Raw genomic sequence first — 27,571 nt, forward strand, 5'->3', positions numbered from 1 at the left:
TATCTGAAATAACTTGGTGGTCTTAGTCTAGTTCCTAATGGAGAGGTGTTCATATCACAGATTTCCACCTCTACCTGCCATCCTTAGCAGAGCGTCCCAAGATGACGGGAGCATGAAGCCTGAAATAGCTTCTCACTTAGAGGTGACAGCTCCAGGTCTGTTGACAGGGCTGTGTGGAAGAATCTTGCACTGCTGCTACCCATGCTGTACCTGTTCTATAGACACACAGAGACCTTCATTGTTTGGGGTTATCAGGCTGGCACCTTTCACCATCACTAAAAAAAACCTATGGAAGATTCCCCACCAAGTTTGAAGGGGGAATCTGGGGTAGTGCTCTGACAGTACCGAGTCTTGGGAGTGTTATATGAATTATTGGAAGGTTTTTCAGAGGGTTTCTTTGTCTTCCTTTTCAGTTCCCTCAATCGTCCATTTGGAAGTGGAATAATAACACCTTCTGGAATCCTTCTAAACAGTCAGATGTTGGACTTTTCCTGGCTGAATAGTACATTGAACTACTCCTCTCCTGGCCTGGTAATGAATTCCATGAATTTGAACTCTTTTGATTTTGACTATTTTTATTCTCAAATAACTTCCACACAAAAAAAAAGAGGCTATTTATACAGGCTGAGCTCTCTAGCTTTCTCTTCACTTTCCATGCTATCCAGCAGAGAAATAGAATATAGACTACAGGAGGAGGTTACCTGTATGTGTGATCTTGCTACATGAAATATCATAGTATTGCAAGGAAACCATATAGAGTCTAGCATGACTGCCATGTAGAAAGCACACTTCCCCCAGGCTGATCGCACATTATATTGATTGGAATTAAGGATTATATTTGAAAATTATTGCTCTCCAGCTTGAAAAAGTGATAAACAATGGAAACCACATCCTAAGGTCTCAGACAGAGAACAGCATTGACCACTGCTGGTCACTTCCTGTGCTAAACTGTTGGGTGGTTTTGCTATGCACTGTTAAACAGTTGCCACTTTCCACCCCAGAGGTGGCTGTATTTTAGCAGTGGGTAAAATGACTTCTGTATATAGTTTGTAAAGGGCTTTGAGTGCCTTGGAATGAAAGGTACTAGATAAATGTAAACTAGTAAACTAGATCACTTGATGATTACCTGTTCTGTTCATTCGCTCTGGGGCACCTGGCATTGGCTGCTCTCAGAAGCCAGGGTACTAGGCTAGATGGACCTTTGGTCTGGCCCAGTATGGCAATTCTTATGTTCTTATAGCAGTGAGAATGGCATCATAATCAAGCCAATAGTATTAGGGTTACTGACTCAGAAATGAAAAGAGAAACAAGTTAACAAGCAATTTGGGCTATGGAAAATCTTTGTTCTGATCTGTTTACTAGTTTTGGGGGGTATTTTATTTTATTCACCAACAGAGGAATCTCATTCAGCCTGGAAAAAGACCCCTTTCCTTTTTACTGCCCACTATTGTTCGACCATCAGAAGGGATGTGTGGGACTTATCTTTGTCTGGGAGCTAACAATGGCGACAAAGCCTTGAGCAGCATTACGCAGGTCAGTTTTGAGTACTGCATCTGAGCATATTCTGAACCACCTGCAATGGGGACGGCCCAAGCTATCTTCCAGTGTTTCTTCATGTTGGCATTTGCATTCTCTGCCCCATGGGCAGCGGGTGGACCACCCCTTCGGGGAGGCTAGCCCCACAACCCTACCCCTTCCGCATGAGCCCCCACGGCCAGAGCCCTGAGCCCCCACGCCTCTCCCTTCCCCCAGCCATAGCCAGACAGAACCCCGAGCCGCCCTCCCAACCCCCACCTCCAGAGGAGCCCTGGGCCGGCTCCAGCCTGCCAACTGATCCAAGCCCCAGCCGGAGCAGTCCCAGCCATGCCAGCCAGGCTGGGGCCAGAGCAGCTCCAGTTCAGTGTCCCACAGCTGCATGCTCTGCCCTGAGGGTTTCCTACTCCAACATGTTGGTTACCAGAACAAACATGAAATACACGATTCCTGGTTTTGAAGAGGTTAGAATATTGTCCTAATGTGCATTTAGCTCTGCTTCAAGGTAACAGCCCATGGAGACTGAAGTCCTCTGGTAAAACACAGGCGGTGGTGTGATGTGGCAGATGAGTTTCACTTGAAACGATACTCCCGGTTGAGTTATCTTCAGGGCATGAATGTAGGACCTGTGGGTCTAAAAGCATGAGCTCTACTAGTTGAGCTAAAGGAGCATGTCTAATAGTCCAGTGGAAGCTGTTGGCTCATATATGGTCAAGCCACACTGTGTGAGCGTAGGTTAAGCTTCCTCTTCCCCCACCTGCTGTCCCAAAGCACCTCGCATCGGTTCTAGAGGGAGAGTCACCAGGGTAGAAAAGAGAGCTCTGTTTCCCCCATTCAATCTTTGTACTTTCTGCTGAGGCTACCAAGAAAAATGTTAACTGTTGTCAATGAGCAACAACTTTCTGTTGCTACTAGTCAGTCTGGATCCAAACTGGTGATCTAGAAGTGGTCAGATCAGTCCTCTGAGCCATGCAGTCCTGGTTAATTGGTAAACTAAAGCTACATTTGCTGTGGTTTGTCCATTCTTTTCACTAAGGGCTTGTCTACATGGCTAGTTAGGGTGTGAATGTACAGCACTATGGAGCTTTTCGTGCACGGTACCAAGGTCCATAAGGCTAGTTCACGACAGGCTAGTGTGGTGTACATCCACAACCTGGCTTGCTGCGCGCTAACTAGCTGTGTAGGCAAGCCCTGGAACAAAGTTGTGTGCCTTCTCTGATGACGGCTCTCAGAAATATGGGAAGACAGAATCTTAGCAACCTCCATAAAGGTTTTATGACCTTCTATGACCTATTTAAAGATCATATTCGTAAAGAATTGTAGAAAATAGAGCTGTTGTGTTGTGAGAACTGCAGGAGGATGGGAATGGAATTTTGGTTCTTATCCCCAACAGAAGTTCAGTTTAGCACATTCCTTCAAGAAATCCTTTCTACTGTGAGTTCTGCAAATAGCCCTTCCTAATTTATCACTTGTAATGAGACGGAGCACTTGCCGATGGCATGACTGTATATATAACAGCACTGGATTATTAAAAGGCAAAAGGCAGAACTCAACTTTACTCTGAGTGACTTTACCTCATCGAAGGCATTAGTCAGAGGAAGATTAAAGCCACCCACTTGCCTCCTAATGTTCTATCAGAAGGGTTCACTTTTTGGTCATAAAAAGACCTTTTCAGAGATTTTCCTGGAGTTTCAGCCTCATGACTCCTGCTTATTTAATGGGAACTATTTGCAAAACCTCATGCAATTCTAGAAATATATCCCTTAGGGACTAATTTTTTTTAAAAAGGGCCTCCAAAAATTTGCCTGCAGTATCTTCAGGTGCACCTATTTACATATATAAAAACATGCATTTTGTTCATGCAAAGTGGGTAATTGTGCAAAAAAAGTCTGTTTGCCTGTGTACATTGGTACATTTGAAAATGTTGGGGTTGCAAATTAGGAAGCTGCTTTGGATGCTTATTCCTTAGTGTTTGAATCAAGTTGTTAAATTTGGAGTCTTTTTCTTCTGTAGGTTTTAGTAAATGTTTTAACACTTAACAAGAACCTGAGTGAGAGTCTGTCACTGGGTCGGCTGCACCCACAGCTTCAATCCAACATCCTGCAAGTTGACAGTGAGTATGGAGATCAGCACCGATCTTGGTAGACAACATTTCTATCATGGCAAAAAAGAACGGGAATTTTCTTGTACATCTGTGCTTGCTCTGCAGTCTGCCTCAAGGAGACTGCATCTGTTTAAATGTACAATGCGGCTGGTGGGGAGAGGAAGTCCATTTCAAATTACAGCGTGTTTAGGAATAAGGATTGGTGGGTAGGAGGGACAAATTTAAGGGACACAAAGTCAAATTTAAATTTCTAGCAATTTAGTCAATTTCTTTTACTCCTTCAACTTTCACCAATATGGGTGAAATTGACTGGCATTACTTATTCCATGATTCCCAAATCCTTCTTGTCATTCTTGTTGGACATGGGATCCAGCATTTTAGAACATTGTCTCATGTGCATCAAAGAAAGCAAAGGATTTGGAGATCACAGGACAAGTCACCAGTTGGTGGATTTTGTTTCTGTAGGTAAAAGCTAAAGAAATAGACAAGTTCTAATTTAATGTTTTGAATTATAAAAGGGACTGTGTGTTCCCAGCTTGGTGTGGAGTGGTTAGGACGAATCCTGGTGTGCAGAAAAGAGATGGCACGTGCCATAGAAGAGCTGTGCTCTCGTGTTATCCGTATGTCCAGTTTCAGTACAGCCCGGAGGCCTCCACGCAGAAACATCCCACAGAGCTGACAGTTTTACGCAGAAGTCTTGCTTTCTGTTCCTGTGTCTATGCATCGCCATACTTAGCCATTTTAAGTCTTCATCACATGCAAACCGTGAAGTGTATATCCAAAGAGACAGTTGTTACGAGCAGGCATTTTTGAGCACCTTGTGTATAGGATAAGCAGTACTTGTACATTATGCTCAGCAATGAGATAATAGTGACCACACTGAATTGAAACAAAACAATAATGAAGTATCATAGACATTGGAGATGGCAAAGATATATTGGGCTAACATATTATTTTCCCAACCAATTTCGGATTGGTCCTTTCTGGCTAATCTCCAGTGCTTTATCCAGTCCAAATGTCCCAAAGTGATGGGGTTACCCCCATCCCTCTGTTGAAGAGTTTTCCATAGTCTGGTAGATCTCACCATTAGCACATTTCTCCTTTGCTTAATGTCATCCCACTCTTTCTAGCTACAGCCCTTTATTCTCACCAATTCCTCTCCTTTCTTGGTGGTCACACCCTTCAAATACTCATTTTCCCCTCCATCATCATTTGGCCAACCTGTATGTGTTCAGTGTCTTCCAGTCTTTCCTCATAAACCATTCACCTGTCTCTTAATAATTGTTTTGCTCTTCTCTGAAGACACCTCCAGTGTACTGAGGTCGTGGCACTATGTGTATCCAAATGAATGAGGCAAGACCAAGAACATGTCTTCAAACTGGCAGTCCTTTAATGTAGCCAGTCTTCATACACAGTGGTGCCTGCCTCTCCTAGAGCTAGCTACAGGCAGCGTTACCCCCCCAAATACTTTTTCTTTTACTTTCCATTCCCCGTGCCCATATCTCTGCTCACCTACAACCTAGCTGGCAGGAAGAAGAAACCCATGATAATATCTTTCTGGTTGTTATGTGCCTAGAACTCTACCAGTCTAGAGGTCCTTGCAATGTTGCCAACTTTCCCAAGTTTATTATGAGTTTCACATTATTCGGTATTTTTCTTGAAGCTCCATGTCCTAGAATCCTGTAATTATGTGAAGATCTCTGCTTTCATTAAAAAACAACACCACCCCCCTCCCCAAAGTTTCTAGCCCTCATAGTTGCAGAGAAAAGCCTGAAAATGGGACTGGAATGTAATTTAAAAGCTCAGAAACCAGAAGACAATAAAAAATATCCAAAATTTACTATTTAAAAAAAACTTCATGTTTTTTTGCGGCCTGAGTTATGATTTTTGAGTGCTTCAGGTAGATTATACTCTAAACCATACTCTTACCTACACTTTATATAGGTATAGTTACCATAAGATTTTTACTTATCTGCTTAGTTTGTGATGTTGTATCCTGAGCCAATTTGCAATCACACTGCAGTATTTATATTAAAATTGTGAAAGCACAACAAATAACAAAGCAGGGGAGGTAGGTAGAGAAAGGCAGGGTTATATGAAGGGAGCCAGGGAAGAAATTGCACTGTAGTTTATAAGGCTTGTACTTCTTGGCAGCTTGCATTTTTTGTTGTGTGTCTGTCTTGCCTTTGTAACTGAGAGTTCTTGGGGCAGGCACTGTCTTCTGTTCTGTGTGTGTACATTGCGGCCTCCAACTCTGGCTGGGGCCCTTCAGCACTACTGGAATACAAATAATAAATTATAGGTGAAATTCAGGTGTGTCTCAGCTCTTAAATAATCTTGGTGTAAAAAAATATGTCTTAAATTATCAAAAACAAGAAGTGATTTGGGGGGCCCAATTTGAGACTCCTGAATGGGGCCTTGATTTTCAGAAATAGCTGAGCACCTGGAGCTCCAATTGCCTTCAACTGAAGTTGCAGGTACTTGGCTGCTTGGAAAATCAGGCCCCAGTTATCTTAAGCGGGGCACTCAAAACCTGAAGCATGCCAAGTAGGGAGCACTTTCTTGTTCCAGGCAAAGAGATTTCCACTTTGGCTTTACAGGCTCGAGAGATTCAGAGAAGCATCTCAACTTTTGACCCAAATCTCTGAACCTTCTGAAGTTCACCCATTAGTACTTTTTGCCACACAGTTTATAAGGGGCATGAAAGACTTCTCCTCTTGAGCTTAGGAAGAGGGGTGCTAGTTTCTATTGGTTATGTGAAGAATCTGAATGGTGCTGCTTCTAAACCTACTTTTAAGGTGGACTATAGCTTTCCCCATACTCCTGTTTAATTCTGATAGCCCTAATATTTTATCCCGAATTAATCCCAAAGGCCTACAGTGAAGCCTACAGTGAAGTTCTGTCTGCTGGATTTTCATTTTCTTGCCCCACATTTATCTTATTGTCAATTTTTGCAATGGCAGCAGTTTATTTTCCCCTTTTGTTGAGAAGGAGCATCCTCCACATCCCTCAGTGATCCTCACATATCTCCCATTCCCACCCCCACCCTCACTCAACACTGCCTACCTTGACAATGCCCCATTAGACACTGTCTTTGCTGCTGAGGATTGGGTGTGCTCTCTTGAGACACTGCTTCTTACTAGGCCATTGAATTTGTACTCTTGTGATGCCTCTCTGCCTTCCAGATCCCTAAGAGTAGGACACTGATGGGCAGGTTCATTGGCACAATGGATTAGACATTTAAGGTAAGAACTTGGAACTCATGCAATAATGGCTTCAATTAGAATAACTTTGTCTAAAATCTTAACAGGTGAATTTCCTGAAGAAGATATTAAATTTCTTGAAGCCAGGGGTCATCAAGTAGATAAAGTCGATGTGCTTTCCCTGGTTCATGGAGCCAGGAGAACCAACAACTTCATCATTGGTGTGAAAGACCCAAGAAGCATGGATGCTGCAGGAGCAACAATATTATAGCAACCTCCATTTGGTGCGTTCATTGGCTAAAGCTTTAAACAACAACAACAAAAATTATGTGCATGTTCTGAAATGGCCCAGGGAGGAACGAGCAGTGTTTGCTGTGGGTTTCTGCATTGTTGAATAGACCTTCTGCATTCCCCACCTCAAACAATGCAACAGTGGCTGGGAAAGCCACAACACAGCCCTTTGATTTTGTAAAAAAATAATTTGAGTTGTAATAATCTCAGTTGTTATTAAAGGAATGCAGGGAATACACTTTTACTTTGACAATGACCCATTAGTGATTTCAGTCATTTTCAAATTAAACATTTTAATTTAACCAACAGAAACATTAGCAAAGAAGATGACAAAGAGAACAAAATATTTTGTGCCAAACAATTACTGCTGAGGCTGTAATTTTCAACTCCCTCCTTTCCCTGGCTTGACACCCTTATCTCACATAAATCAATATATAATATAGATTGATGTACTGGCTCTAGGCAGTCATACATGGAACTTCAGGGATTTCTTTAATATTCCCTGTGGGTCAGCTGATTTTTACTAGCATGGATATTCCTATATCAATTCCCATTCATGCATCACTACACATCTTTAATACCCTTATGTCTCCTTCACCCTCAATGTTTTGAATTAATTTACTGCATAGACTCACTGGGGATCTGGACTTGGAGTCAGACTACATCTACACTGGCAAAAGTGGCACCCAGAATTTACCACTAGTGCCCCCAAAAGAGGTCCACTGGGGGTGGTCACAGTGCAAGTTGTAATGTAAAAAGAGTTCATGTAGAGTCAGGGCTTTTTTAACACTGTCTCAGCTAACCCTGCTCTGAAAACGTGAGTCCCTTGCTTGATTGAGCCCCAAATTCATGCCAACACTTCAAACCAGTGCTTAAGTTATAACGTAAGTTATAGAGATAAGACAGGAAACAAAGCAAAAACTACTTACGTAATATTTTTTAGAGTCCCCAACATCCAAGACAGGTTGAAGGAAGCATTCAGCATTTGACCTGTCAATAAAAATGAGGAAATAAACAGCGTGATCATGATCATTGCACAGATTGATTCTGGTCACCTTTTGAGCACCTCCTTTTCTTTCCACCAGTCAGTTCTAGACAGTCACCCAGCACTTTAAGCTTTTTTAAAATGATTTTTGTCATTGTTTTCACAGCCTATCGTGTACTGGTTTCCTTCATGATGTTAATATATCTATGGCCACTGTACATACTATATATGTATGTCTGCTTATGGTTGTCTTGGTATTTCATATGATGCTTTTATGAAAAGGATTCCAGATCTTGTCACCTCAGACAGACCAATGAGCTGGAATCTTGTGAATACTGTTTTGTTCATATTATATCAGGGGTGGCCACACTGTGGCTCGCGAGCCACATGCGGCTCTTTGACTGTTATACTGCGGTTTGAGGAGCCTGCCCATTCTCCACCTACCAGACTGGGGGAGGGGAGCTTGGGACCTCTGCCTTGCAGCGGGGTGGTGAGGTATGGGTTTCTGCCCAGTGGGGAGGGGGCTTCAGCCCTGCAGAGCACACCTGCCAGGGCTCAGGGATTCAGCAGGAGCAGGGCTGAAGCCCTGAGCCCTGGCAGGCGCCTCTCGCAGGGATGAAGCCCTGGGTCCTGGCAGGCGCACCCTGTCTCTCAAACTTCTGAAGATTGTCGTATGTGGCTCAGAGGATCAGTAAGTTTGGCCATCCCTGTATTATACCTTTTTATGGCTCAAATGCGGTTTAATGACGGGAGTATGCAGTATCTTCTTCAGGGGATCAATGAACTAACAGATTATCAAACTAATAATTCTTTGCACTTATGTAGTTTCTGTTAGCCGAATATCTCAAAATTTTACAAACATGAACTAATAAAGTCACACAACACCCTGTTGTGGTAGGAAAGACATACCAGAGAGATCCCTTTCATGCACTACTGAAATGCAGACACCTCTAAGGTAGAACAAGGTGGCTATTAAGCAGACATGAATAAGCAAAAATATTTTCCATCACAAATCATAGAATCATAGGGTTAGAAGGGACTGCAAGGGTCATCTAGTCTAACCCCCTTATCTAGTCTAATTCCTATGACTCAGTGTGGGTCAGTCATCAGCCAAGAAGTTCTGCAGGAGAAAGGAGAAGTGCTGTAGTGAAAGCAGCATGCCGCTTTCATAACACTACGCATGGTTTGGAGCAGACTTCGTAAGGCTTACTAGGGAAGGGAGGGAGGCATTTTTGTGCCTTGATCCTCATGGGCTGAAATCTGGGATTTTTCTAGGACAGTGACAGCAATGATCTATCCCCCATATATGGAGGTTTACTGAACATGATTGCAAAACAAATGTTCCAGGAATTGTTCTTTATAGTGCTCCAAAAGAGTGCACATTACTTAACAGCTCAGTTGGAAAGATAAAAGTCCTATGTGCCAATTGAATTCTTCTTTTCACCAGTATAGTTCTGACGCTGAGCCCTGAAGGTCCTTTTACAAGTAAAGACACTGGTTCTGATCCAACAGAGCACTTAAGTGTCCCAATGTGGAGTTTCAGTAGGATTATTCAAATGCAGTAAAATTAAAGCATTTTCCTAAGTGCTCTGCTGGATCAGGGCCTATACTGCAAAGGTGAGAAAATGAAAAGAAACAGGGAGATGGTATTATACCCAAAGGCCACATCTAACAGAAACAAAGGTCTTATGAATAGTTTTCTATTCACTCTGGTTAAAAAGTGGTGTCAGGATAGCATATATTTGACAAAGAGTCACTGGTCATTGAAGCTTGGTCAGAAAATTTCTGCTAGGACCAGCATCTCTAATCTTGGTAGTCAATCTAGTATGGCAAGATCCACTGAATTTCATTCTAGTTAATTTCAGTTTAATTAATTGTACTAGAAAATGCGTACTATTTCCTCATGTAGAAATGAGACAAACATTGTGAAATTAAAGGGCCATATTCTAACCTTAGAGACAAATTCTGCTTTTAGGAATATATATGTTAATATGCAGTAATTCCATTGACTTCAGTGGAGTTACTCTCAATTTGCTACAACATGAGAGCAGAATTTGACCTGTTGTCTTTATGCAGAATTCAGCCTTGATATCACTGGGGAGCTCTCCGCAGAGAACAATAGTAAGACATGGCCCGAAGTGTTATGATGACAATTGACGTTACATTTTGGTAAAAAATGCCTTTACCATTTGTATCATGATCTTGGAAGTGACAGAAAAAGCAATGAGGGTCAAACTCTTTACCACCCCTTTACAATGTTGTAAAATTAGAGTAATACTCTATTGTACATCAGGAATAACGGAGATCAGAATCTGGCCGTGAGCATGGAGTCAATTAATTAATAATTTCCCACAGAAGCTCAATGTAGTTAACGAATGCAGCTTCAGAGCAACATTTCAGTGGTTTTAAATACAGTAGTGCATTTGCACTCCCAATTGTGTGAAACACAGACTGCTATGTATAAAGCTCTAAAGGTAAGGATATATACAATGGGTAAGAATGACATTAAGCAACCTGTGTATGTGTAACAATTATTTTGTTTTACCTTACATTCCCTCTTCTGTTCTGGAGAATCTGTTCTACCAGTACAGCCAGTGCTTAATTTGTAATGAAAGAGGTGCTGGGGCTCCGGTAAATTTTTTTTATATTCATAACAGGTTCAGCAAGCCCAGAGGTGCTGGGACTATGAACTGCCAAGTCTAGAGATGCCAGAGCTCAGCTCAGGCACAGCTTAAGCACTGAGTACAGCCATTTGTCAATCACTGACAATTTTAAAATCAAGATTGCATGTTTTTCTAAACGATCTGCTCTATGAATTATTTTGGGGAAGTTCTCTGGCCTGTGTTACACAGGAGGTCAAACTAGATTATCACAATGGTCCCTTCTGGCCTTGGAATCTATACCTCTATGAATTTTGCCTTCCTCATTCCGCCACTCAAGTCTACAAACAGTGAATGGGTCTAATTCTGATTTCACACCTGTGTAAATCGGGAGCAACTTCACTGAAATCAGTAGAGTTTATGTTGATGTAAAATGGTATAAGGGAAGTCAGAGCACCGTCAATTGGTTTTCAAAATAGCTGTGCTAATACCTTTCTTAGTGAGCTCTTGGTTCCTTGACTAAGACTGGAAAATTACGAAGCCCTTTTCCTGTATTAAGTGGCACAGCCGTTAGCTATCGGATTTGCAGTGGGGATTCTCTCTGAATTGCTGGTGGTTTTCTCTAGAACAGGTTTCAGGTAACAGCTGTGTTAGTCTGTATTCTCAAAAAGAAAAGGAGTACTTGTGGCACCTTAGAGACTAACCAATTTATTTGAGTATAAGCTTTCGTGAGCTACAGCTCACTTCAATCGGATGCATAAAAGTGGAAAATGCAGTGAGGATATTTTTATACACACAGACCATGAAAAAATGGGTGTTTTATCACGACAAAAGGTTTTCTCCCCCCCCCCCCCCCGCCCCACTCTCCTGCTGGTAATAGCTTATTAAAACACCCATTTTTTCATGGTCTGTGTGTATAAAAATATCCTCACTGCATTTTCCACTTTTATGCATCCGATTGAAGTGAGCTGTAGCTCACGAAAGCTTATACTCAAATAAATTGGTTAGTCTCTAAGGTGCCACAAGTACTCCTTTTCTTTTTTCTCTAGAACAGTTCTGCTCAAAAATGTTGTAGACTCCAAGGCCTACCCCAGAAACTGAAGAAGGATTTGGGGCCCGATTTTCCCCTCACTTACATCAGTTTCACACCAGTGCAACTCCAGGGACTTCAGTAGATTTACTCTGGGTTTACATTAGTTTGAGGGAAAGACGAATCAGGCCTCTTAAGCATAACTAGATAAAACTCATAACCTTTTCATAGAGGACAAAATTATAGCACAAATCAGCAATAAGAAGGTTGGGTTTATTTACCTATTAAAAATCTGACTTAGTGGAAAGTGCTGTTATAGTGGGTGAATGTTTACTTTGCAATGGTTTTGAGAAAGTTCTATACATCAGCAAAGGGCTTCTCATTGTTATAGGCCAGATAAAAGAGCACATTGGGAGGGCCAGGGCAGCTTTCAGAAGGAGTAACAGATTGTAATGAGCCTTAAAAAAAAAAAAAAAAAAGCCTCTGTGTATAGAGCAGATGAGGAGGTTCAATGGTGGCACCTCCAATAATGAGGCTATTTGCCAACAAAGAGCCCTCCACTGTTCAGCCCTTGTGCAGAAGGGAATGATTTCCACAAGGATACTTAGTAGGGAGAAAGTCCCCCAAGGGCAGTAGCTTCTTGCAGGCTGAAGCCCTTCAAGATAATGAGGAAGTTCATCCAACTGAGGACAGTCCCTCAGCTTTGTGCAAATCCTCCACAAGAGGGGTCTCAGATCAGCAGCTGCAAGAACACTTCACAGAGCTGGTCCTTCTAGTATAGCTAACCAATACTGTGCCCATCACTTCGATAGCTACATGCTCAGCTTCCTTTTTCCTACCTAGACAGAAATATGTGCAGATTGGTAAGAAAGCAATTAAAATCTCATCAAAACATATCTGCCTCCCACTCCCTCTCCCCACATTTGTCCAAGAGGCCACATACATATTCTAGACTAGGAATTGCTCTTTGCGGTTCCACTGGGGGCATGGAGAGATTAAGTTCTTAGAACAAAATTGTAACATAGTATTTCATTTTGGAAAATCCATACATGGTCATGAATACAAGTGTAACGATGTCACATTTACTGTACAGGATCTTTTTTTTTTTTTTTTTTTGAAAATACTGACCTATGAAAATGCATTGTAATCATAGCCGTGACTTTGATTGTATTGAAATCACATGTATCTGTGTATTTTTTCACATACAATGAAAAAAGGCTTAAATAAATGCAGTTTTCTTTTTGTATTATGCACTCACAATGTACTTGTTTCATCCTTTACAGTGTTCTATTGATAGATTGCATTGTATTATTTATATCACTGTAGCACCTAGAGGCCCAAAATTGAGATCGGGGCCCCATTGCACTAGGGACTCTGTGTACATTTAGTGCAGGGGTCGGCCACCTATGGCACACATGTCGATTTTCAGTGGCACACTGCCCAGGGCCTGGCCACTGGTCCCGGGGGCTCCGCTGCCGGCCTGGGATACCGACCGCCAGGCCCCTGCCAGCCGGGGTTCCATCCACCAGCCCCGCTCAGCTCGCTGCTGGCCCCGGGTCACAGCCACCGGTCCCAGGGGCTCCACTGCTGGCCTGGGGTACCAGCTGCCGGCCCCCTGCCAGCTGGGGTTCTGGCCACTGGTCTCTCTCAGCCCACTGCCGGTCCTGGGTCCTGGCCACTGGTCTGGGGGGCTCTGCTGCTGACCTGGGGTCCAGGCCACTGGCCCTGGGCTCTGCAGCTGCCCCCAGCTGTGGCCTTCTGGCCCCAGCCTGGGGCAGTGAGGGGTGCAGTCAGGGCCAAGAGGGGGTGCAGCTCAGCATGGATCGCATGGATTATTATTACTGGCACGCGAAATCTTAAATTAGAGTGAATAAATGAAGACTCGGCACACCCCTTCTGAAAGGTTGCCAACCCCGATCTAGTGAGAAACAATCCCTGCCCCAAAGAACCTAGATCTCAGTGTATTTTATAGAAGAAGCCAGCACAGGAGCCCCAGATCCAGACATCCCCAATTTGGGTCCACATTTTGAGGCTCTACTTTTTCAACTAAACTAAATAAGATTTAGTTTGCAAGGTTAATAAATGTGCACTTCTATTTCTCATATCACGAATGTCTTTCCAGTGTTGTGGTACATTTGTTTCAAATGGAAAAACAAATGGTATATGTCGACGTGTTAAAGGGGATACTGCTCTTAACATTTAAAAAAAAAAAAAGAAATATTTACTCTTTTCTTACAAACAGGTGAGAAAGAGCCTCTCTTAGGACTATGCTCAAATTTCCCTCCTAGGCTACACATCCCTGTGGCTGTTCTTAAAAACACTGGGCCTGATTCTGATCTCACTCCCACCTGGGTAAATCAGGAGTAACCCTACTAAAGCCATAGGCTCGAGCAGTGCTCAGCACAGGAACAGAATGGAGGAGCCTTCGGCCACCTTTGTACTTCATATTTTGGGTCCCTTTGGCTCAAATTAGAACAGCCTCAGGAGTGAAATTCAGCTACTGGGGGAAAGCGGAGGAGCAGCACTGAAGTGACACCATTGGATAGACCTATAGTAGAGAACTGAGCGGTTTGTATTTTACCTGCTCAGATACAACTGGTTAAAGGACAAATGATTCTGTTTGTCCACACTAGCCATGCTGAACCTTTTGAGAAGCCATGCATTGCAGCCCCATGAACACACTAGTGCTTTCCTAAATCAGTTCAGTTGCAATGCACTCTGGGAATCTGTCCCACAATGCACAAGTCACTGTAGAGCTGGCCTGTCTGAGCATAAAGATGTACTGTTGGGAGAGAAACAACCAGTACTGCTCCTTTCACAGCTGCCTCAGCCTGCAACCCTCCTTTAGTTCACTGACAGAAAGTCTCCTTTCTCCCTCCCCCCAAATAATTTCCCCTCTCCTCCATCTATTACTCCTTATTATTCCCCCACTTAAAATCCCTCTGACTCTGAGCCTCCTGCAATGGCCCTGACTCCCACTCAAGTGTGTCTGCAACTGATGAATCACATTTGATTTGCTGGCTGCAAATATTGGTCTGACAAATTAAGGTGAAACTCAGACTGTCAACAAGACACCACAGTTGGACTGCCAGCTACAGATGCTTTCTACATAGTCCTGCATTGGGAGTCTCCCATTCAGACCAACCCACTTCACCCTGATACCACCTCCCCCCACTCCAGCCTTAGGGAATGTTTCCCTTCACCTGCATGGAGAAGCTGATCTCTGGATTCTCTGACAGAGAACTGGTTCTTTGTCAAAAAAAAGGCTGCTTAATTTTAATCGTATAGTGTTCGTGGCAGCTCCGGCATTCTTTACAGGGATATACAGCCCACAGGAAAAGGTATTTTACAGAGCCCCAATTAGACAATATACGGAAAAGCGTCATCACCTACTCTCTACAAAGGTTCCAATTCTTTAAGATGCTAAGGGCACTGAAAACCTCACAGTTGGACTCTGATTCCACGTGCCAACTGGGGGGGGGGGGGGAGCTTTTCTTGACCTGCTGCTCACAAATAGGGAAGAATTAGTAGGGGAAGCAAAAGTGGACGGGAATCTGGGAGGCAGTGACCATGAGTTGGTTGAATTCAGGATCCTGACACAGGGAAGAAAGGTAAGCAGCAGGATACGGACCCTGGACTTCAGGAAAGCAGACTTCGACTCCCTCAGGGAACAGATGGGTAGGATCCCCTGGGGGACTAACATGAAGGGGAAAGGAGTCCAGGAGAGCTGGCTGTATTTCAAGGAATCCCTGTTGAGATTACAGGGACAAGCCATCCCGATGAGTCGAAAGAATAGTAAATATGGCAGGCGACCAGCTTGGCTTAACGGTGAAATCCTAGCGGATCTTAAACATAAAAAAGAAGCTCACAAGAAGTGGAAGGTTGGACATATGACCAAGGAAGAGTATAAAAATATTGCTCAGGCATGTAGGAATGAAATCAGGAGGGCCAAATCGCACCTGGAGCTGCAGCTAGCAAGAGATGTCAAGAGTAACAAGATGGGTTTCCTCAAGTATGTTGGCAACAAGAAGAAAGCCAAGGAAAGTGTGGGCCCCTTACTGAATGAGGGAGGCAACCTAGTGACAGAGGATGTGGAAAAAGCTAATGTGCTCAATTCTTTTTTTGCCTCTGTCTTCACTAACAAGGACAGCTCGCAGACTGCTGTGCTGGGCATCACAACATGGGGAGTAGATGGCAAGCCCTCTGTGGAGAAAGAGGTGGTTAGGGACTATTTAGAAAAGCTGGACATGCACAAATCCATGGGGCCGGACGAGTTGCATCCGAGAGTGCTAAAGGAATTGGTGGCTGTGATTGCAGAGCCATTGGCCATTATCTTTGAAAACTCGTGGCGAACGGGGGAAGTCCCAGATGACTGGAAAAAGGCTAATGTAGTGCCAATCTTTAAAAAAGGGAAGAAGGAGGATCCGGGGAACTACAGGCCAGTCAGCCTCACCTCAGTCCCCGGAAAAATCATGGAGCAGGTCCTCAAAGAATCAATCCTGAAGCATTTACATGAGACGAAAGTGATCAGGAACAGTCAGCATGGATTCACCAAGGGAAGGTCATGCCTGACTAATCTAGTCACCTTCTATAATGAGATTACATCCACTGCTTTCCCTTCATCCACAGAACCAGTATTGTTTCTTGACTTTAGCAAAGCTTTTGACACGGTCTCCCACAGTATTCTTGTCAGCAAGTTAAGGAAGTATGGGCTGGAAGAATGCACTATAAGGTGGGTAGAAAGTTGGCTAGATTGTCGGGCTCAACGGGTAGTGATCAATGGCTCCATGTCTAGTTGGCAGCCGGTGTCAAGTGGAGTGCCCCAGGGGTCGGTCCTGGGGCCGGTTTTGTTCAATATCTTCATAAATGATCTGGAGGATGGTGTGGATTGCACTCTCAGCAAATTTGCGGATGATACTAAACTGGGAGGAGTGGTTGATACGCTGGAGGGCAGGGATAGGATACAGAGGGACCTAGACAAATTGGAGGATTGGGCCAAAAGAAATCTGATGAGGTTCAATAAGGATAAGTGCAGGGTCCTGCACTTAGGACGGAAGAACCCAATGCACCCAGACTAGGGACCGAATGGCTAGGCAGCAGTTCTGCGGAAAAGGACCTAGGGGTGATAGTGGACGAGAAGCTGGATATGAGTCAGCAGTGTGCCCTTGTTGCCAAGAAGGCCAATGGCATTTTGGGATGTATAAATAGGGGCATAGCGAGCAGATCGAGGGACGTGATCGTCCCCCTCTATTCGACATTGGTGAGGCCTCATCTAGAGTACTGTGTCCAGTTTTGGGCCCCGCACTACAAGAAGGATGTGGATGAATTGGAGAGAGTCCAGCGAAGGGCAACAAAAATGATTAGGGGTCTGGAACACATGACTTATGAGGAGAGGCTGAGGGAACTGGGATTGTTTAGTCTGCAGAAGAGAAGAATGAGAGGGGATTTGATAGCTGCTTTCAACTACCTGAGAGGTGGTTCCAGACAGGATGGTTCTAGACTATTCTCAGTGGTAGAAGAGGACAGGACAAGGAGTAATGGTCTCAAGTTGCAGTGGGGGAGGTTTAGGTTGGATATTAGGAAAAACTTTTTCACTAGGAGGGTGGTTAAACACTGGAATGCATTACCTAGGGAGGTGGTAGAATCTCCTTCCTTAGAAGTTTTTAAGGTCAGGCTTGACAAAGCCCTGGCTGGGATGATTTAATTGGGGATTGGTCCTGCTTTGAGCAGGGGGTTGGACTAGATGACCTCCTGAGGTCCCTTCTAACCCTGATATTTATGATTCTATGAAGCCAGCTTGTCTACATAGACAAGTCTCCCAGGGCCAGATCATGAAGTTAGAGCACTTACATGATTAGCTCAAAGGGTAGAGTGATGACAAATCATCACATATGGTATCATACCATCAGTTAAACTCTTCCATTGAAAAATAATGCATCTGGCTAGTTATTGTTATTTATGCATTGATAATGTGTTGGGTGCTAACCTAGACACACAAATTACAACAGTATCTGCCTCAAGGAGTTTGCAACCTAGACACGAGAATACAGGGTGCAGAAGGAAACCTAGAGAAGGTAGTGGTTTTTTGATTGTTGTTTTTTTTTTAAAAAAAAGATTATAATCTAATACTTAATTTCTTTCAGTGTGGACTGGTTTTGTGGGTTTGGTGGAGATTAGAACATGAAGAGGGGCTTCCCACATTGGGGGCAGCACAGAAGAAGGTATGAAAACAGGAGTGGTAAAAGGAGGATTTTCAGACCCTGTCACTTTCCTCCCCCACTCTGAACTCTAGGGTACAGATGTGGGGACCTGCATGAAAAACCTCCTAAACTTACTTTTACCAGCTTAGGTTAAAACTTCCCCAAGGTACAAATTAATTTTATCCTTTGTCCTTGGAATATCCACTGCCACCACCAAACTCTAACTGGGTTTACTGGGAAACGTAGTTTGGACACGTCTTTCCCCCCCCCAAATCCTCCCAACCCTTGCACCCCACTTCCTGGGAAAGGTTTGGTAAAAATCCTCACCAATTTGCATAGGTGACCACAGACCCAAACCCTTGGATCTGAGAACAATGAAAAAGCATTCAGTTTTCTTACAAGAAGACTTTTAATAGAAATAGAAGTAAAGGAATCACCTCTGTAAAATCAGGATGGTAGATACCTTACAGGGTAATTAGATTCAAAACATAGAGAACTCCTCCAGGCAAAACCTTAAGTTACAAAAGCACAGTTCTTTTCCCAGCCATTTAAAGAAATCATAATCTAACACATACCTAGCTAGATTACTTACTAAAAGTTCTAAGACTCCATTCCTGTTCTATCCCAGGCAAAAGCAGCATACTGACAGACACAGACCCTTTGTTTCTCTCCCTCCTCCCAGCTTTTGAAAGTATCTTGTCTCCTCATTGGTCATTTTGGTCAGGTGCCAGCAAGGTTACCTTTAGCTTCTTAACCCTTTACAGGTGAGAGGATTTTTCCTCTGGCCAGGAGGGATTTTAAAGGGGTTTACCTTTCCCTTTATATTTATGACAGACCCTAAAGAGGTCCAGTCTAAATTTAAGTATTTCTGGCTTCTCAGGATTGCAAACGTTTGATGTGTAAATTGCCTTAATAGATAGGAAATTGAATAAACCAGAGCATAGGAAGCTGCTATTCTTATGAACAATATTCCAGGCAAACAGGAACTCACTGGCATAAAATTAAATGTGCCTAAAACTCCTCTTCTTCTCAGATTCTGAATGAGGCTCCCTCCCTCTCTTCTGTTGAGATGTCAGAAGGAATCCCCTCATAGCGAGTTTTCCTTCATTTTTCAGCAGGCTGTAGGCAGACAAAGGCTGCCAGTATGACCCAGAGGAAAAAAACAGGTACTAAAGCCCAGATCCTCAAAGGTATTTAGGTGCCTAACTCCCAAAGGCCTAGATCCTTTGATGATCAGGGCCCAAGGGACTAGATGAACAAATGTTCTCCAATGAAAAGCACCAAGAACGCACCTCCAGAAAGGGTGTTGACTTGAGCTATAAGGCCCAGATCCACAATGGTAGCTAGGTTCCTAACTTCCATTGATTTCAACAGAAGTTAGGAGCTTAAATACCCCTGCGGATCTGGGCCTAAATCCCTATTTGAGTCTTGGTTGCCTGAGAGTTCATGCAGAAGATCTGACTTCTGTTCCCAATGTCACAGACGTCCTGTCTCACCTTAGCACTACTCATATGAATACAGGTTTGTGGCATTAGGCACAAAATCCTGTAGCTGCTGATCTTTCAAACTATTCTGCGGTGGTAGACCTTTATCCTTTGCAAAGACTCACTGAAGTCACTGGCTCTCCATACAAGTGCAGAGATCTGCCCATATGGAACAGTTTGCAGTACTGAGGACCTACTAATTAGCTCCATAGACACACATTTTAAAAATCCCCATTGTGACCTTTGACAAGTCTAAGACCATGTCTACACTAGCGAGTTTACAACGGCACAGCTGTACCAATGCAGCTGCACCACTGTAAGATCGCATGTGTAGACACTCTATGCAGGCAGGAGAGAGCTCTCTCATGGACATCATAAATTCACCTTCAGCAGCGGCAGTAGCTATGTCACAGGAGAAGCTCTCCCTCTGACTTAGCTCTGTCCACACCGGCGCTTCTGTCAGTGTAACTTATGTTGCTCAGGGGTGTGTTTTTTTTCACACCCCTGGGCGACATAGGTTATAGTGACAAAAGCGGTAATATAGACATGGCCTAAGTGTCTCAGTTTACCCATCTGTAAAACAGAGCTAACAATACTTACCCCCGAGAGATGTTGTGAGGCATGATCTAATAATGTTTATTAAGTGCTTTGAGATCCTCAGAGGGAAGCACTATCGGTATTCACATATTACTACCTACTAGTTTTCTGTAAAGGTTTCCATTTTCCTTTACAGCATGGTCCAGGAAATGTCTTCTGTTTATTTGCAGAATTGGTTACAAAACCAACAGCATCCTAAGTCATAAGGTATGAGGCAAGTCTCAGTGCCTTGGAGTTGTGGGGGGCTGCTCCTCAAGTGAGATACATTTTAGGGCAGTATTTAAAACTTTTGTTGTTCCACTGAGTGGGAGGGAGATTTTCCTCTCACGTAGATATACTGTTGTTAAAGGTACAATTCTGCCATAGGGGTGTGTAGTTATCAGGGGTGCCTATAGGGTGACCAGATAGCAAGTGTGAAAAATCAGGATGGGGGGTAATAGGAGCCCATATAAAAAAAAGTCCCAAATATCGGGACTGCTGGTAAAAAATTGGGACATCTGGTCACTCTAAGTGCCGAGCAGGATGGGTGTTCTCCTCAAGTCTCACTCATTGGTGTGGGAAGGGCTTTTAATGTGGGTTTCATTGCAAAGCCTGGCTCAGTGGGGTGAAGGGATGTATGGTGGGGTGCAGATCTCTCAGCAGGGATGGGGCGGGAATCTCTCATAATTTCAGGCTAAGTGGGTGGTGTATGGGGGGGGAGGGAGGGAGTTTTGGGTGAATAGAGGTGGCTGTGGAGTGGTGCTATCTCCATGGAGAAGAGGAATGATCTTCCTTCCTGCTCCTCTCCACTGTGTGGACTGAGGGGTCCTCCCAAGCAGCTGGAGGGGAGGTCCCCAACCCAAGGGATGTCTTTGATGCTGGGGGTGGGGGGAACGCCAGGCAGTGCCCTGGGGGTGTCAGGAGTTTCTCCGAGTGGAGGGGTCAGACTGTGCCCTGGGGGTCTCAGGGGCCCACTTGAGGGGGGTCAGACTATGCTCCAGGTGGAATCTGGTGAGTCAGGTTCTCAGTGGGGGGGTCAGGCTGTGCCCTGCGGGTGTCGGGGGCACACTCAGGGGGGTCAGACACTGCCCTGGGACATTGGGGGGGTTAGGCTTTCAGTGGGGGTCAGGCTGTGCCCTGGGGGTGTCTGGGCGGGGTGGTCAGGCTCTCGGGCGGGGGCAGGTTGTGCCCTGAGGGTGTCTGGCAGGGCAATCAGATTGTCTGTGAGTGGGGTCAGGCTGTGCCCTGGGTGTCTGGGCGGGGCGGTCAGGTTCTCAGTGGCAGGTGGGTCAGGCTGTGTGTTTTGGGGGTGTCTAGGCGGGGCAGTCAAGTTCTCAGTGTGGGGGGGTCAGGCAGTGTGTTTTGGGGGTCTGGGCAGGGCGGTCAGGCTCACGGGGTGAGGTCAGGCTGTGCCCTGGAGGTGTCTGGGCGGGGCAGTCAGGTTCTCAGTGGGTGGGGCTCAGGCTGTGTGTTTTGGGGGTGTCTGGGCGGGGCAGTCAGGTTTTCAGTGGGGGAGGGGTCAGGCTGTGTGTTTTGGGTGTGTCTGGGCGGGGTGGTCAGGTTCTCAGTAGGGGGGGTTAGGCTGTGTGTTTTGCGGGTGTCTGGGTGGGCCAGTCAGGCTCACGGGGCGGGTCAGGCTGTGCCCTGGGGGTGTCTGGGCGGGGCAGTCAGGTTCTCAGTGGGGGGGGGGTCAGGGTGTGTGTTTTGGGGGCGTCTGGGTGGGGCTGTCAGGTTCTCAGTGGGTGGGGTTTAGGCTATGTGTTTTGGGGGTCTCTGGGCAGGGCGGTCGGGCTCATGGGGTGGGTCAGACTGTGCCTTGGGGGTGTCTGGGCGGGGCGGTCAGGCTCTCAGTGGGGGTGGGGTCAGGCTGTGTGTTTTGGGGGTGTCTGGGCGGGGCAGTCAGGTTCTCAGCAGGGGAAGGGGTCAGGCTGTGTGTTTTGGGGGTGGCGGGGCGGTCAGGTTCTCAGCGGGGGAGGGGGTCAGGCTGTGTGTTTTGGGGGTGTCTGGGCGGGGCGGTCAGGTTCTCAGCGGGGGAGGGGGTCAGGCTGTCTGTTTTGGGGGTGACTGGGCGGGGCGGTCAGGTTCTCAGCAGGGAAGGGGGTCAGGGTGTGTGTTTTGGGGGCGTCTGGGTGGGGCTGTCAGGTTCTCAGCGGGGGAGGGGGTCAGGCTGTGTGTTTTGGGGGTGTCTGGGCGGGGCAGTCAGGTTCTCAGCGGGGGAGGGGGTCAGGCTGTGTGTTTTGGGGGTGTCTGGGCGGGGCAGTCAGGTTCTCAGCGGGGGAGGGGGTCAGGCTGTGTGTTTTGGGGTGACTGGGCGGGGCGGTCAGGTTCTCAGCGGGGGAGGGGGTCAGGCTGTGTGTTTTGGGGGTGTCTGGGCGGGGCAGTCAGGTTCTCAGCGGGGGAGGGGGTCAGGCTGTGTGTTTTGGGGGTGACTGGGCGGGGCGGTCAGGTTCTCAGCGGGGGAGGGGGTCTGGCTGTGTGTTTTGGGGGTGTCTGGGCGGGGCGGTCAGGTTCTCAGCGGGGGAGGGGGTCAGGCTGTGTGTTTTGGGGTGACTGGGCGGGGCGGTCAGGTTCTCAGAGGGGGTGGGGTTCAGGCTGTGTGTTTTGGGGTGACTGGGCGGGGCGGTCAGGCTGTGTGTTTTGGGGGTGTCTGGGCGGGGCGGTCAGGTTCTCAGCGGGGGAGGGGGTCAGGCTGTGTGTTTTGGGGTGACTGGGCGGGGCGGTCAGGTTCTCAGAGGGGGTGGGGTTCAGGCTGTGTGTTTTGGGGTGACTGGGCGGGGCGGTCAGGTTCTCAGCGGGGGAGGGGGTCAGGCTGTGTGTTTTGGGGTGAGTGGGCGGGGGGGGGTCAGACGCTCCCCGACTCTCCGGCCCCGGCGCGCGCAGAGCCAGGGCCGGCGACAGGCGCGCTCCTCGCGGCCGCGACGCGCGCGCTGGCCAGTCTCCCGGCGCGCTCCCGCTCGGTCACGTGGCCTGGTGGAGGCGGAGCTGCGGCCGGGCTGCTGTGGGTGTCCTGGGCGCTTGGCAGCTAGCGGGTCGACCCCCTCCCGCGGTGCGACGGGCCCAAGGCCGGGTCCTCCGTCCGCTGCCCGCCGCGGACACGGCGGAGGCTCCCCCAGGTGAGGGCGGGGCCGGGCCGCGGGATCGCGGGGAGTAGGCCTGACAGGGCCGGGGGGCGGAGGCGGGGCCGGGAGTGTCAGCGGGAGTGGGCCCGGCCCGAGGAGGGCAGAGGCCGGGCACGGAGCGGGGCTGCGCCCGGAGAGCGGGCTGGCTCGGGGGTGCCCCGGGCCGGGGAAGGGGGGAGCGTGGGGCTGGGGGAGGGGGCCGAGGCCTGGCCCCGCGCGTGGGGGCTGGCCCCGCTCTTGCTGCCCGGGCCCGGCTCCTGCGGGTAGCGGGGCTGGGCTCTCGCTTGGGTTTCATTCCTTGCGGGGTGCCCCTTAGGTGGACTAAAGGCGGGGATTTGTAAAGGACCCTAAGGGCGTGGGGCGCCCTTCTCCTGTTGAATTTCAGTGTGGCTTGGGTGCCGAACTCCCTTAGGGTCCTGTAAAAGTCCCAGCGTGTATAGAAACTGCAGGTCTGAGATGGGGCTGCCCCCCTGCTCGGTGCCCCAGCAGTGTCCACACCTGCGCTGTCGTGGTGCTCCTGGATCCCTGAACAAAGCTGGCTCAGTTATTCACAGTCAGCAGCTTGACCAGGTCTGAGCCAGAGGCACCTGGGAGATGAGGACTTGTGTCAGTTTCCTAGCATTCTCCCTAGGGGGTTAACACAGCTTTGCAGCAAACTTGGTATGCTTTGTTTGTGAATCGGTACCATGTCTTGTCAGTCTGTCTACTGGCTTTCTTACATCTGCAGTTTGCAGTTATGGACACCTTAAACTGGATCCAGCACAGTTTAGTAGGAGGGTGTTGAATGTTGAACTGGCTAGACCATTCATGTTCGTGTCATCACTTAAACTTCAAAGAACATAGCATTGCTGGGCTGGTACAGGTTGTTCAACCCTCAGATCCAATATCCTGCCTTTACTTGTGCCTTTACTTGTGATACTGTTGCATATGGGGATTGGTGGATCCTGTAACTTTTCTTTCTTGATCCATTATCCTTCCTATTTCTAGTTTCTGAACAAATGCAGGCAATATTTCATGCATTTATTTTAATCCTCCTTCACCCCTTTTAAAAATAAATTAATAGAGCAACTTTCTGTCCTCTTGTTGTAAGGTCTGCATTATTTTTAGAACGTTAACTGCATTAAGTGACCTGGTCATAGAAAATGGTGGGTTCTGGGTTTCTCTGATTTCATAAGGGTGTCCTGCTTGGGCAGTTGTGCTCCCTATTCTGGTTATGACAAGTTCAATTTTAGTCCTGTGAGCCTTGTCTGGATTTTAAAGTTGCATATTGCACATCTTAATTAAGATGCAAATACGTAGCATAACTTAAAGTTTAAAGGGAAAATATCTCAGATACAGTCTTTTCTATAATGGTGAAGTTGTTATCATAATGATATTAAACCCTCATGAGCATTTTTCATTGTAGCTTTACAAAGGTGATATTAAGGTATCCAGGACCTAAGCATCATTCTTCATCCTTCACAGATGGGGAAATTGGGCCACAAAGAGTGAAATGATCAAAAGTGGCCTCTAATTATGGAAACAGCAACTTCTGCGTGCTCAGCTTTTAGACACGTATGGTCTATTTTTTTGGTTTTGTTTTCCAGAGGTGGTGAGTACTTTGAGCTCCCATAGACTTCATGTGGAGTGTTGTGTGTCAACACCTCAGGAACATAGTTGATGTTCAAGTCAGGCACCCAAAATTCTTGGTTGCTTTTGATCATTTTGGGCTCATTGCCTACAGTTACACAGCAAGTTCACAGCAGAGCTGGGAATTAGAACATGAATCTCATGACTCCTTATGTTACTATCCTATCCATTGAACTGTATTGCTTCCTTTTAACATTAACGTAGAATGTCCTGGCTTTACCATGACATTTTTGCGTGGTAGTTCTGTGATCCTAACTTTTGCTACTAAGGTCATATTTCATGGTTTCTGCACCGTACTCTGGCTTCTGCTCACAGTCCTCCTATTCTCTTGGGACTTATAAAAGTGTCCCTCAGCAGGCTTAAAACTTACCCTAGAGAGAGACCTGCAGTTGCTACTTCTGGGGGCAGTAATGCTCTGACAAACTTGCCCCTGGGTAGAACTTACAGGAGAGGAACTGTCTGTGGTGGCCTTGCTGCTTATGTGGTAATCTTACATTAATAACAGTGGCAAATCTGAGGGGTATAGTTATTTACTCCCTTAAAAACAAAAATCAAAACACGTTGGAAAGCCAGGCATTTCTAAACTAAGATTAAACGTTCAATGGCCTAACACTTAAAAATGTGGAACTGCACAGTTACATTTCAACAAACAACCTCAATGCTGCCCTGGACACTGTCCATGCAAGGTAAGTAAAAGTCTGAGTAAGACACCGAGTTGACACCACTAAACCCTGTATACCTTGAGTATGAATGTTTAAACATTAAAACCAGTATGTTTTGTCAGTTAATCTATAATATCTAAAAAGTCTATAATATTAGACGTCTTGTACTAGATCCACTGCATTTTAGGTAATGGTTTGAATCATAGTTGAGTTGTGTAGGTGTACTGGGTTTGTGATGTGTGCAGCGGCAGGGAACCGCACTGTTGAGGATGCCAAAGGGTTAATATGACTGGAAGATTCTGATATCACTTGGTTGTATTTGGGAAAGAGGGGTTGCACAGGTTGTTGGTGTGTATTTGAAGTACAGTAGGTAAGATGCTTTTGTTTCTGTCCTACGCAAGAGAGACTACATTATTTAGAAGCTAATTTGTAGTTATATAGGTTGTTCCCGTGGTGAATTTGTATACATGCTAATATGTAGAACATTGGACAGTGTAATACTCAACGCTGAAAATGAGTCTCATACCCCATTATACTGTGTGCAGGCATAAGGTCGTTTAATAACTTTTGGGAACATTGGGGGAAGACTGGCTTGAAACATACTAGATCTGGTAAGCCTGAGGCCAATACAAAAGATGTCAATGAATGTGCATCATTGAGGTCCAGGGGGGCAGCACCCTGCTGAGAAACCATGCCTCCCACCTCCAGCTGCTGTCTAGATAGTAGAAGTGGCCAAGCATATACATTTTTCATCTCTGCTTCGGAGGGCACTGACTTCTCCTTCCAAGTAGTAACCTTGCCACCCCTTTTCAGCTCTGTGATTGTCTAGAGTAGCAGTGCTTCTTGCAGAAGGTGTGTTTTGGGCAGTGCTCCTTGGTGCATGCTAGTTTATAATTGCTTTTTTAGGTCTAATCCAAGGTGGCGTGTTAAATTCATGAAGCTCTAACTATTTTGGATTCTATCTTTTAAAATCAGTCTCTCTCCTTGTGTGATACTGCTGGAGTTGAGAGATCAGACAAGATTCTGATTTAACAGGAGGGCTGGTGGCAGGGTTTTTAAGGTGAGATCCTTGACTCTTGAATTCCTTCCAACCCACTGGTCCACCAGAGTTCAATATTTTTTTTTATCCTTTCAGTGCGGATGCTATTATTAGTGTTGGGTTTTTTGCAGGCCCCCCCTCCTTTGCTCTGGAAACCCGTACAATTAAAATGGACAGTATCCTACCTTAATCCAAAATAACAAAAACATGCTCATTCCATCATAGCTAAATTGCTAACTTCCTGGTTGCACTAGCAGTAAATACATTTACTACTACTACTACTACTACTACAACAAAAATAAAGAAAGAAAGAAAAATAGTGGAACATTGCAGTGTAACTGGAAGGTTAATGCATCTGAATGGACTTGGAGGAAGTTTGAGAATGGAGGGGAATGCCTGGATAATGCCCTGGTAATAGCTGTCTCCTTTTTTATCATGAGGGAGCTCCAGATTAAGTGCCTCAGTTTACTGTTATTGATGCAGTATGACACAGGAAGGAGGGCAGTCTCTTATATAACCAGGTGACAACTTGTTTAGCGTTTAAAAAGTTAAAACTAACACCTGTCAGTATAATGTGCTTATTTTGGATTGAGAGTGCTCTATTTTGATTTTGTTCAATTTGTGTGCATGTGTGGGAGGGGTACAGATATTTTTCACTCTGGCTACTAAGTGCTGTGTAACTGCAAGCCTTGGATATGCAATTTTAGATAAGTGTAAATAAAATAATTTTGAAAAATAAATCCAACATTGTACTGGGCCCTCTGTGGGACTGTACCTTTTGTATCGCACTAATAGGCATCTGAAAAAATTTAAGTCTCCTTGCACTTCACCCCCTCTCCCTTTTCAGTCCTCTCAAACTTGCTTCTGGTTGTTGGGAAGAGAGAGAGAGAGAATTCTAACTCTTTTCCCTCCACTCTGGAGCTTCTTGACAGTTGTGCATTTGGAGCTTTCTGCTATGATGCTCCTTGCCTAGTCTCTTGGCTGCAGTGTAGGAAAATCTCTTACTCCCTCTTTCTCTCTCTCTGTTTCTTTTGGTCCTCTCATGTGAACAGCTTCAGTGTTTGCCTCTCCTATGGGTCATAGGTTTCCTAGACAGTAGCAAAATGAAATTGACAT

General features: G+C 45.8%; 2 protein-coding genes across 5 annotated transcripts in view; both read left to right on the plus strand.

The window, feature by feature from the left end:
- GGT7 (gamma-glutamyltransferase 7) overlaps positions 1-10,235 on the plus strand; it is a 49,004-nt gene extending 38,769 nt beyond the window's left edge. For both annotated transcript variants that reach the window (XM_048820290.2, XM_048820291.2), the window contains exons 12-15: positions 414-531; positions 1,396-1,533; positions 3,547-3,646; positions 6,948-10,235. In XM_048820290.2, coding sequence (XP_048676247.2) covers positions 414-531; positions 1,396-1,533; positions 3,547-3,646; positions 6,948-7,111 — 520 coding nt within the window. In that variant the 3' untranslated portion in view covers positions 7,112-10,235. The remainder of the gene's footprint in view (positions 1-413; positions 532-1,395; positions 1,534-3,546; positions 3,647-6,947) is intronic.
- A 12,739-nt stretch (positions 10,236-22,974) lies between these two features.
- Positions 22,975-27,571, plus strand: part of NCOA6 (nuclear receptor coactivator 6) — a 70,172-nt gene continuing 65,575 nt past the window's right edge. For all 3 annotated transcript variants that reach the window (XM_075118829.1, XM_075118830.1, XM_075118831.1), the window contains exon 1: positions 22,975-23,119. The gene's annotated coding sequence lies outside the window, so the exon portion shown is untranslated. The remainder of the gene's footprint in view (positions 23,120-27,571) is intronic.

This window comes from Caretta caretta, chromosome 13 (genome assembly GCF_965140235.1).
Source record: "Caretta caretta isolate rCarCar2 chromosome 13, rCarCar1.hap1, whole genome shotgun sequence".
NCBI lineage: Eukaryota > Metazoa > Chordata > Testudines > Cheloniidae > Caretta > Caretta caretta.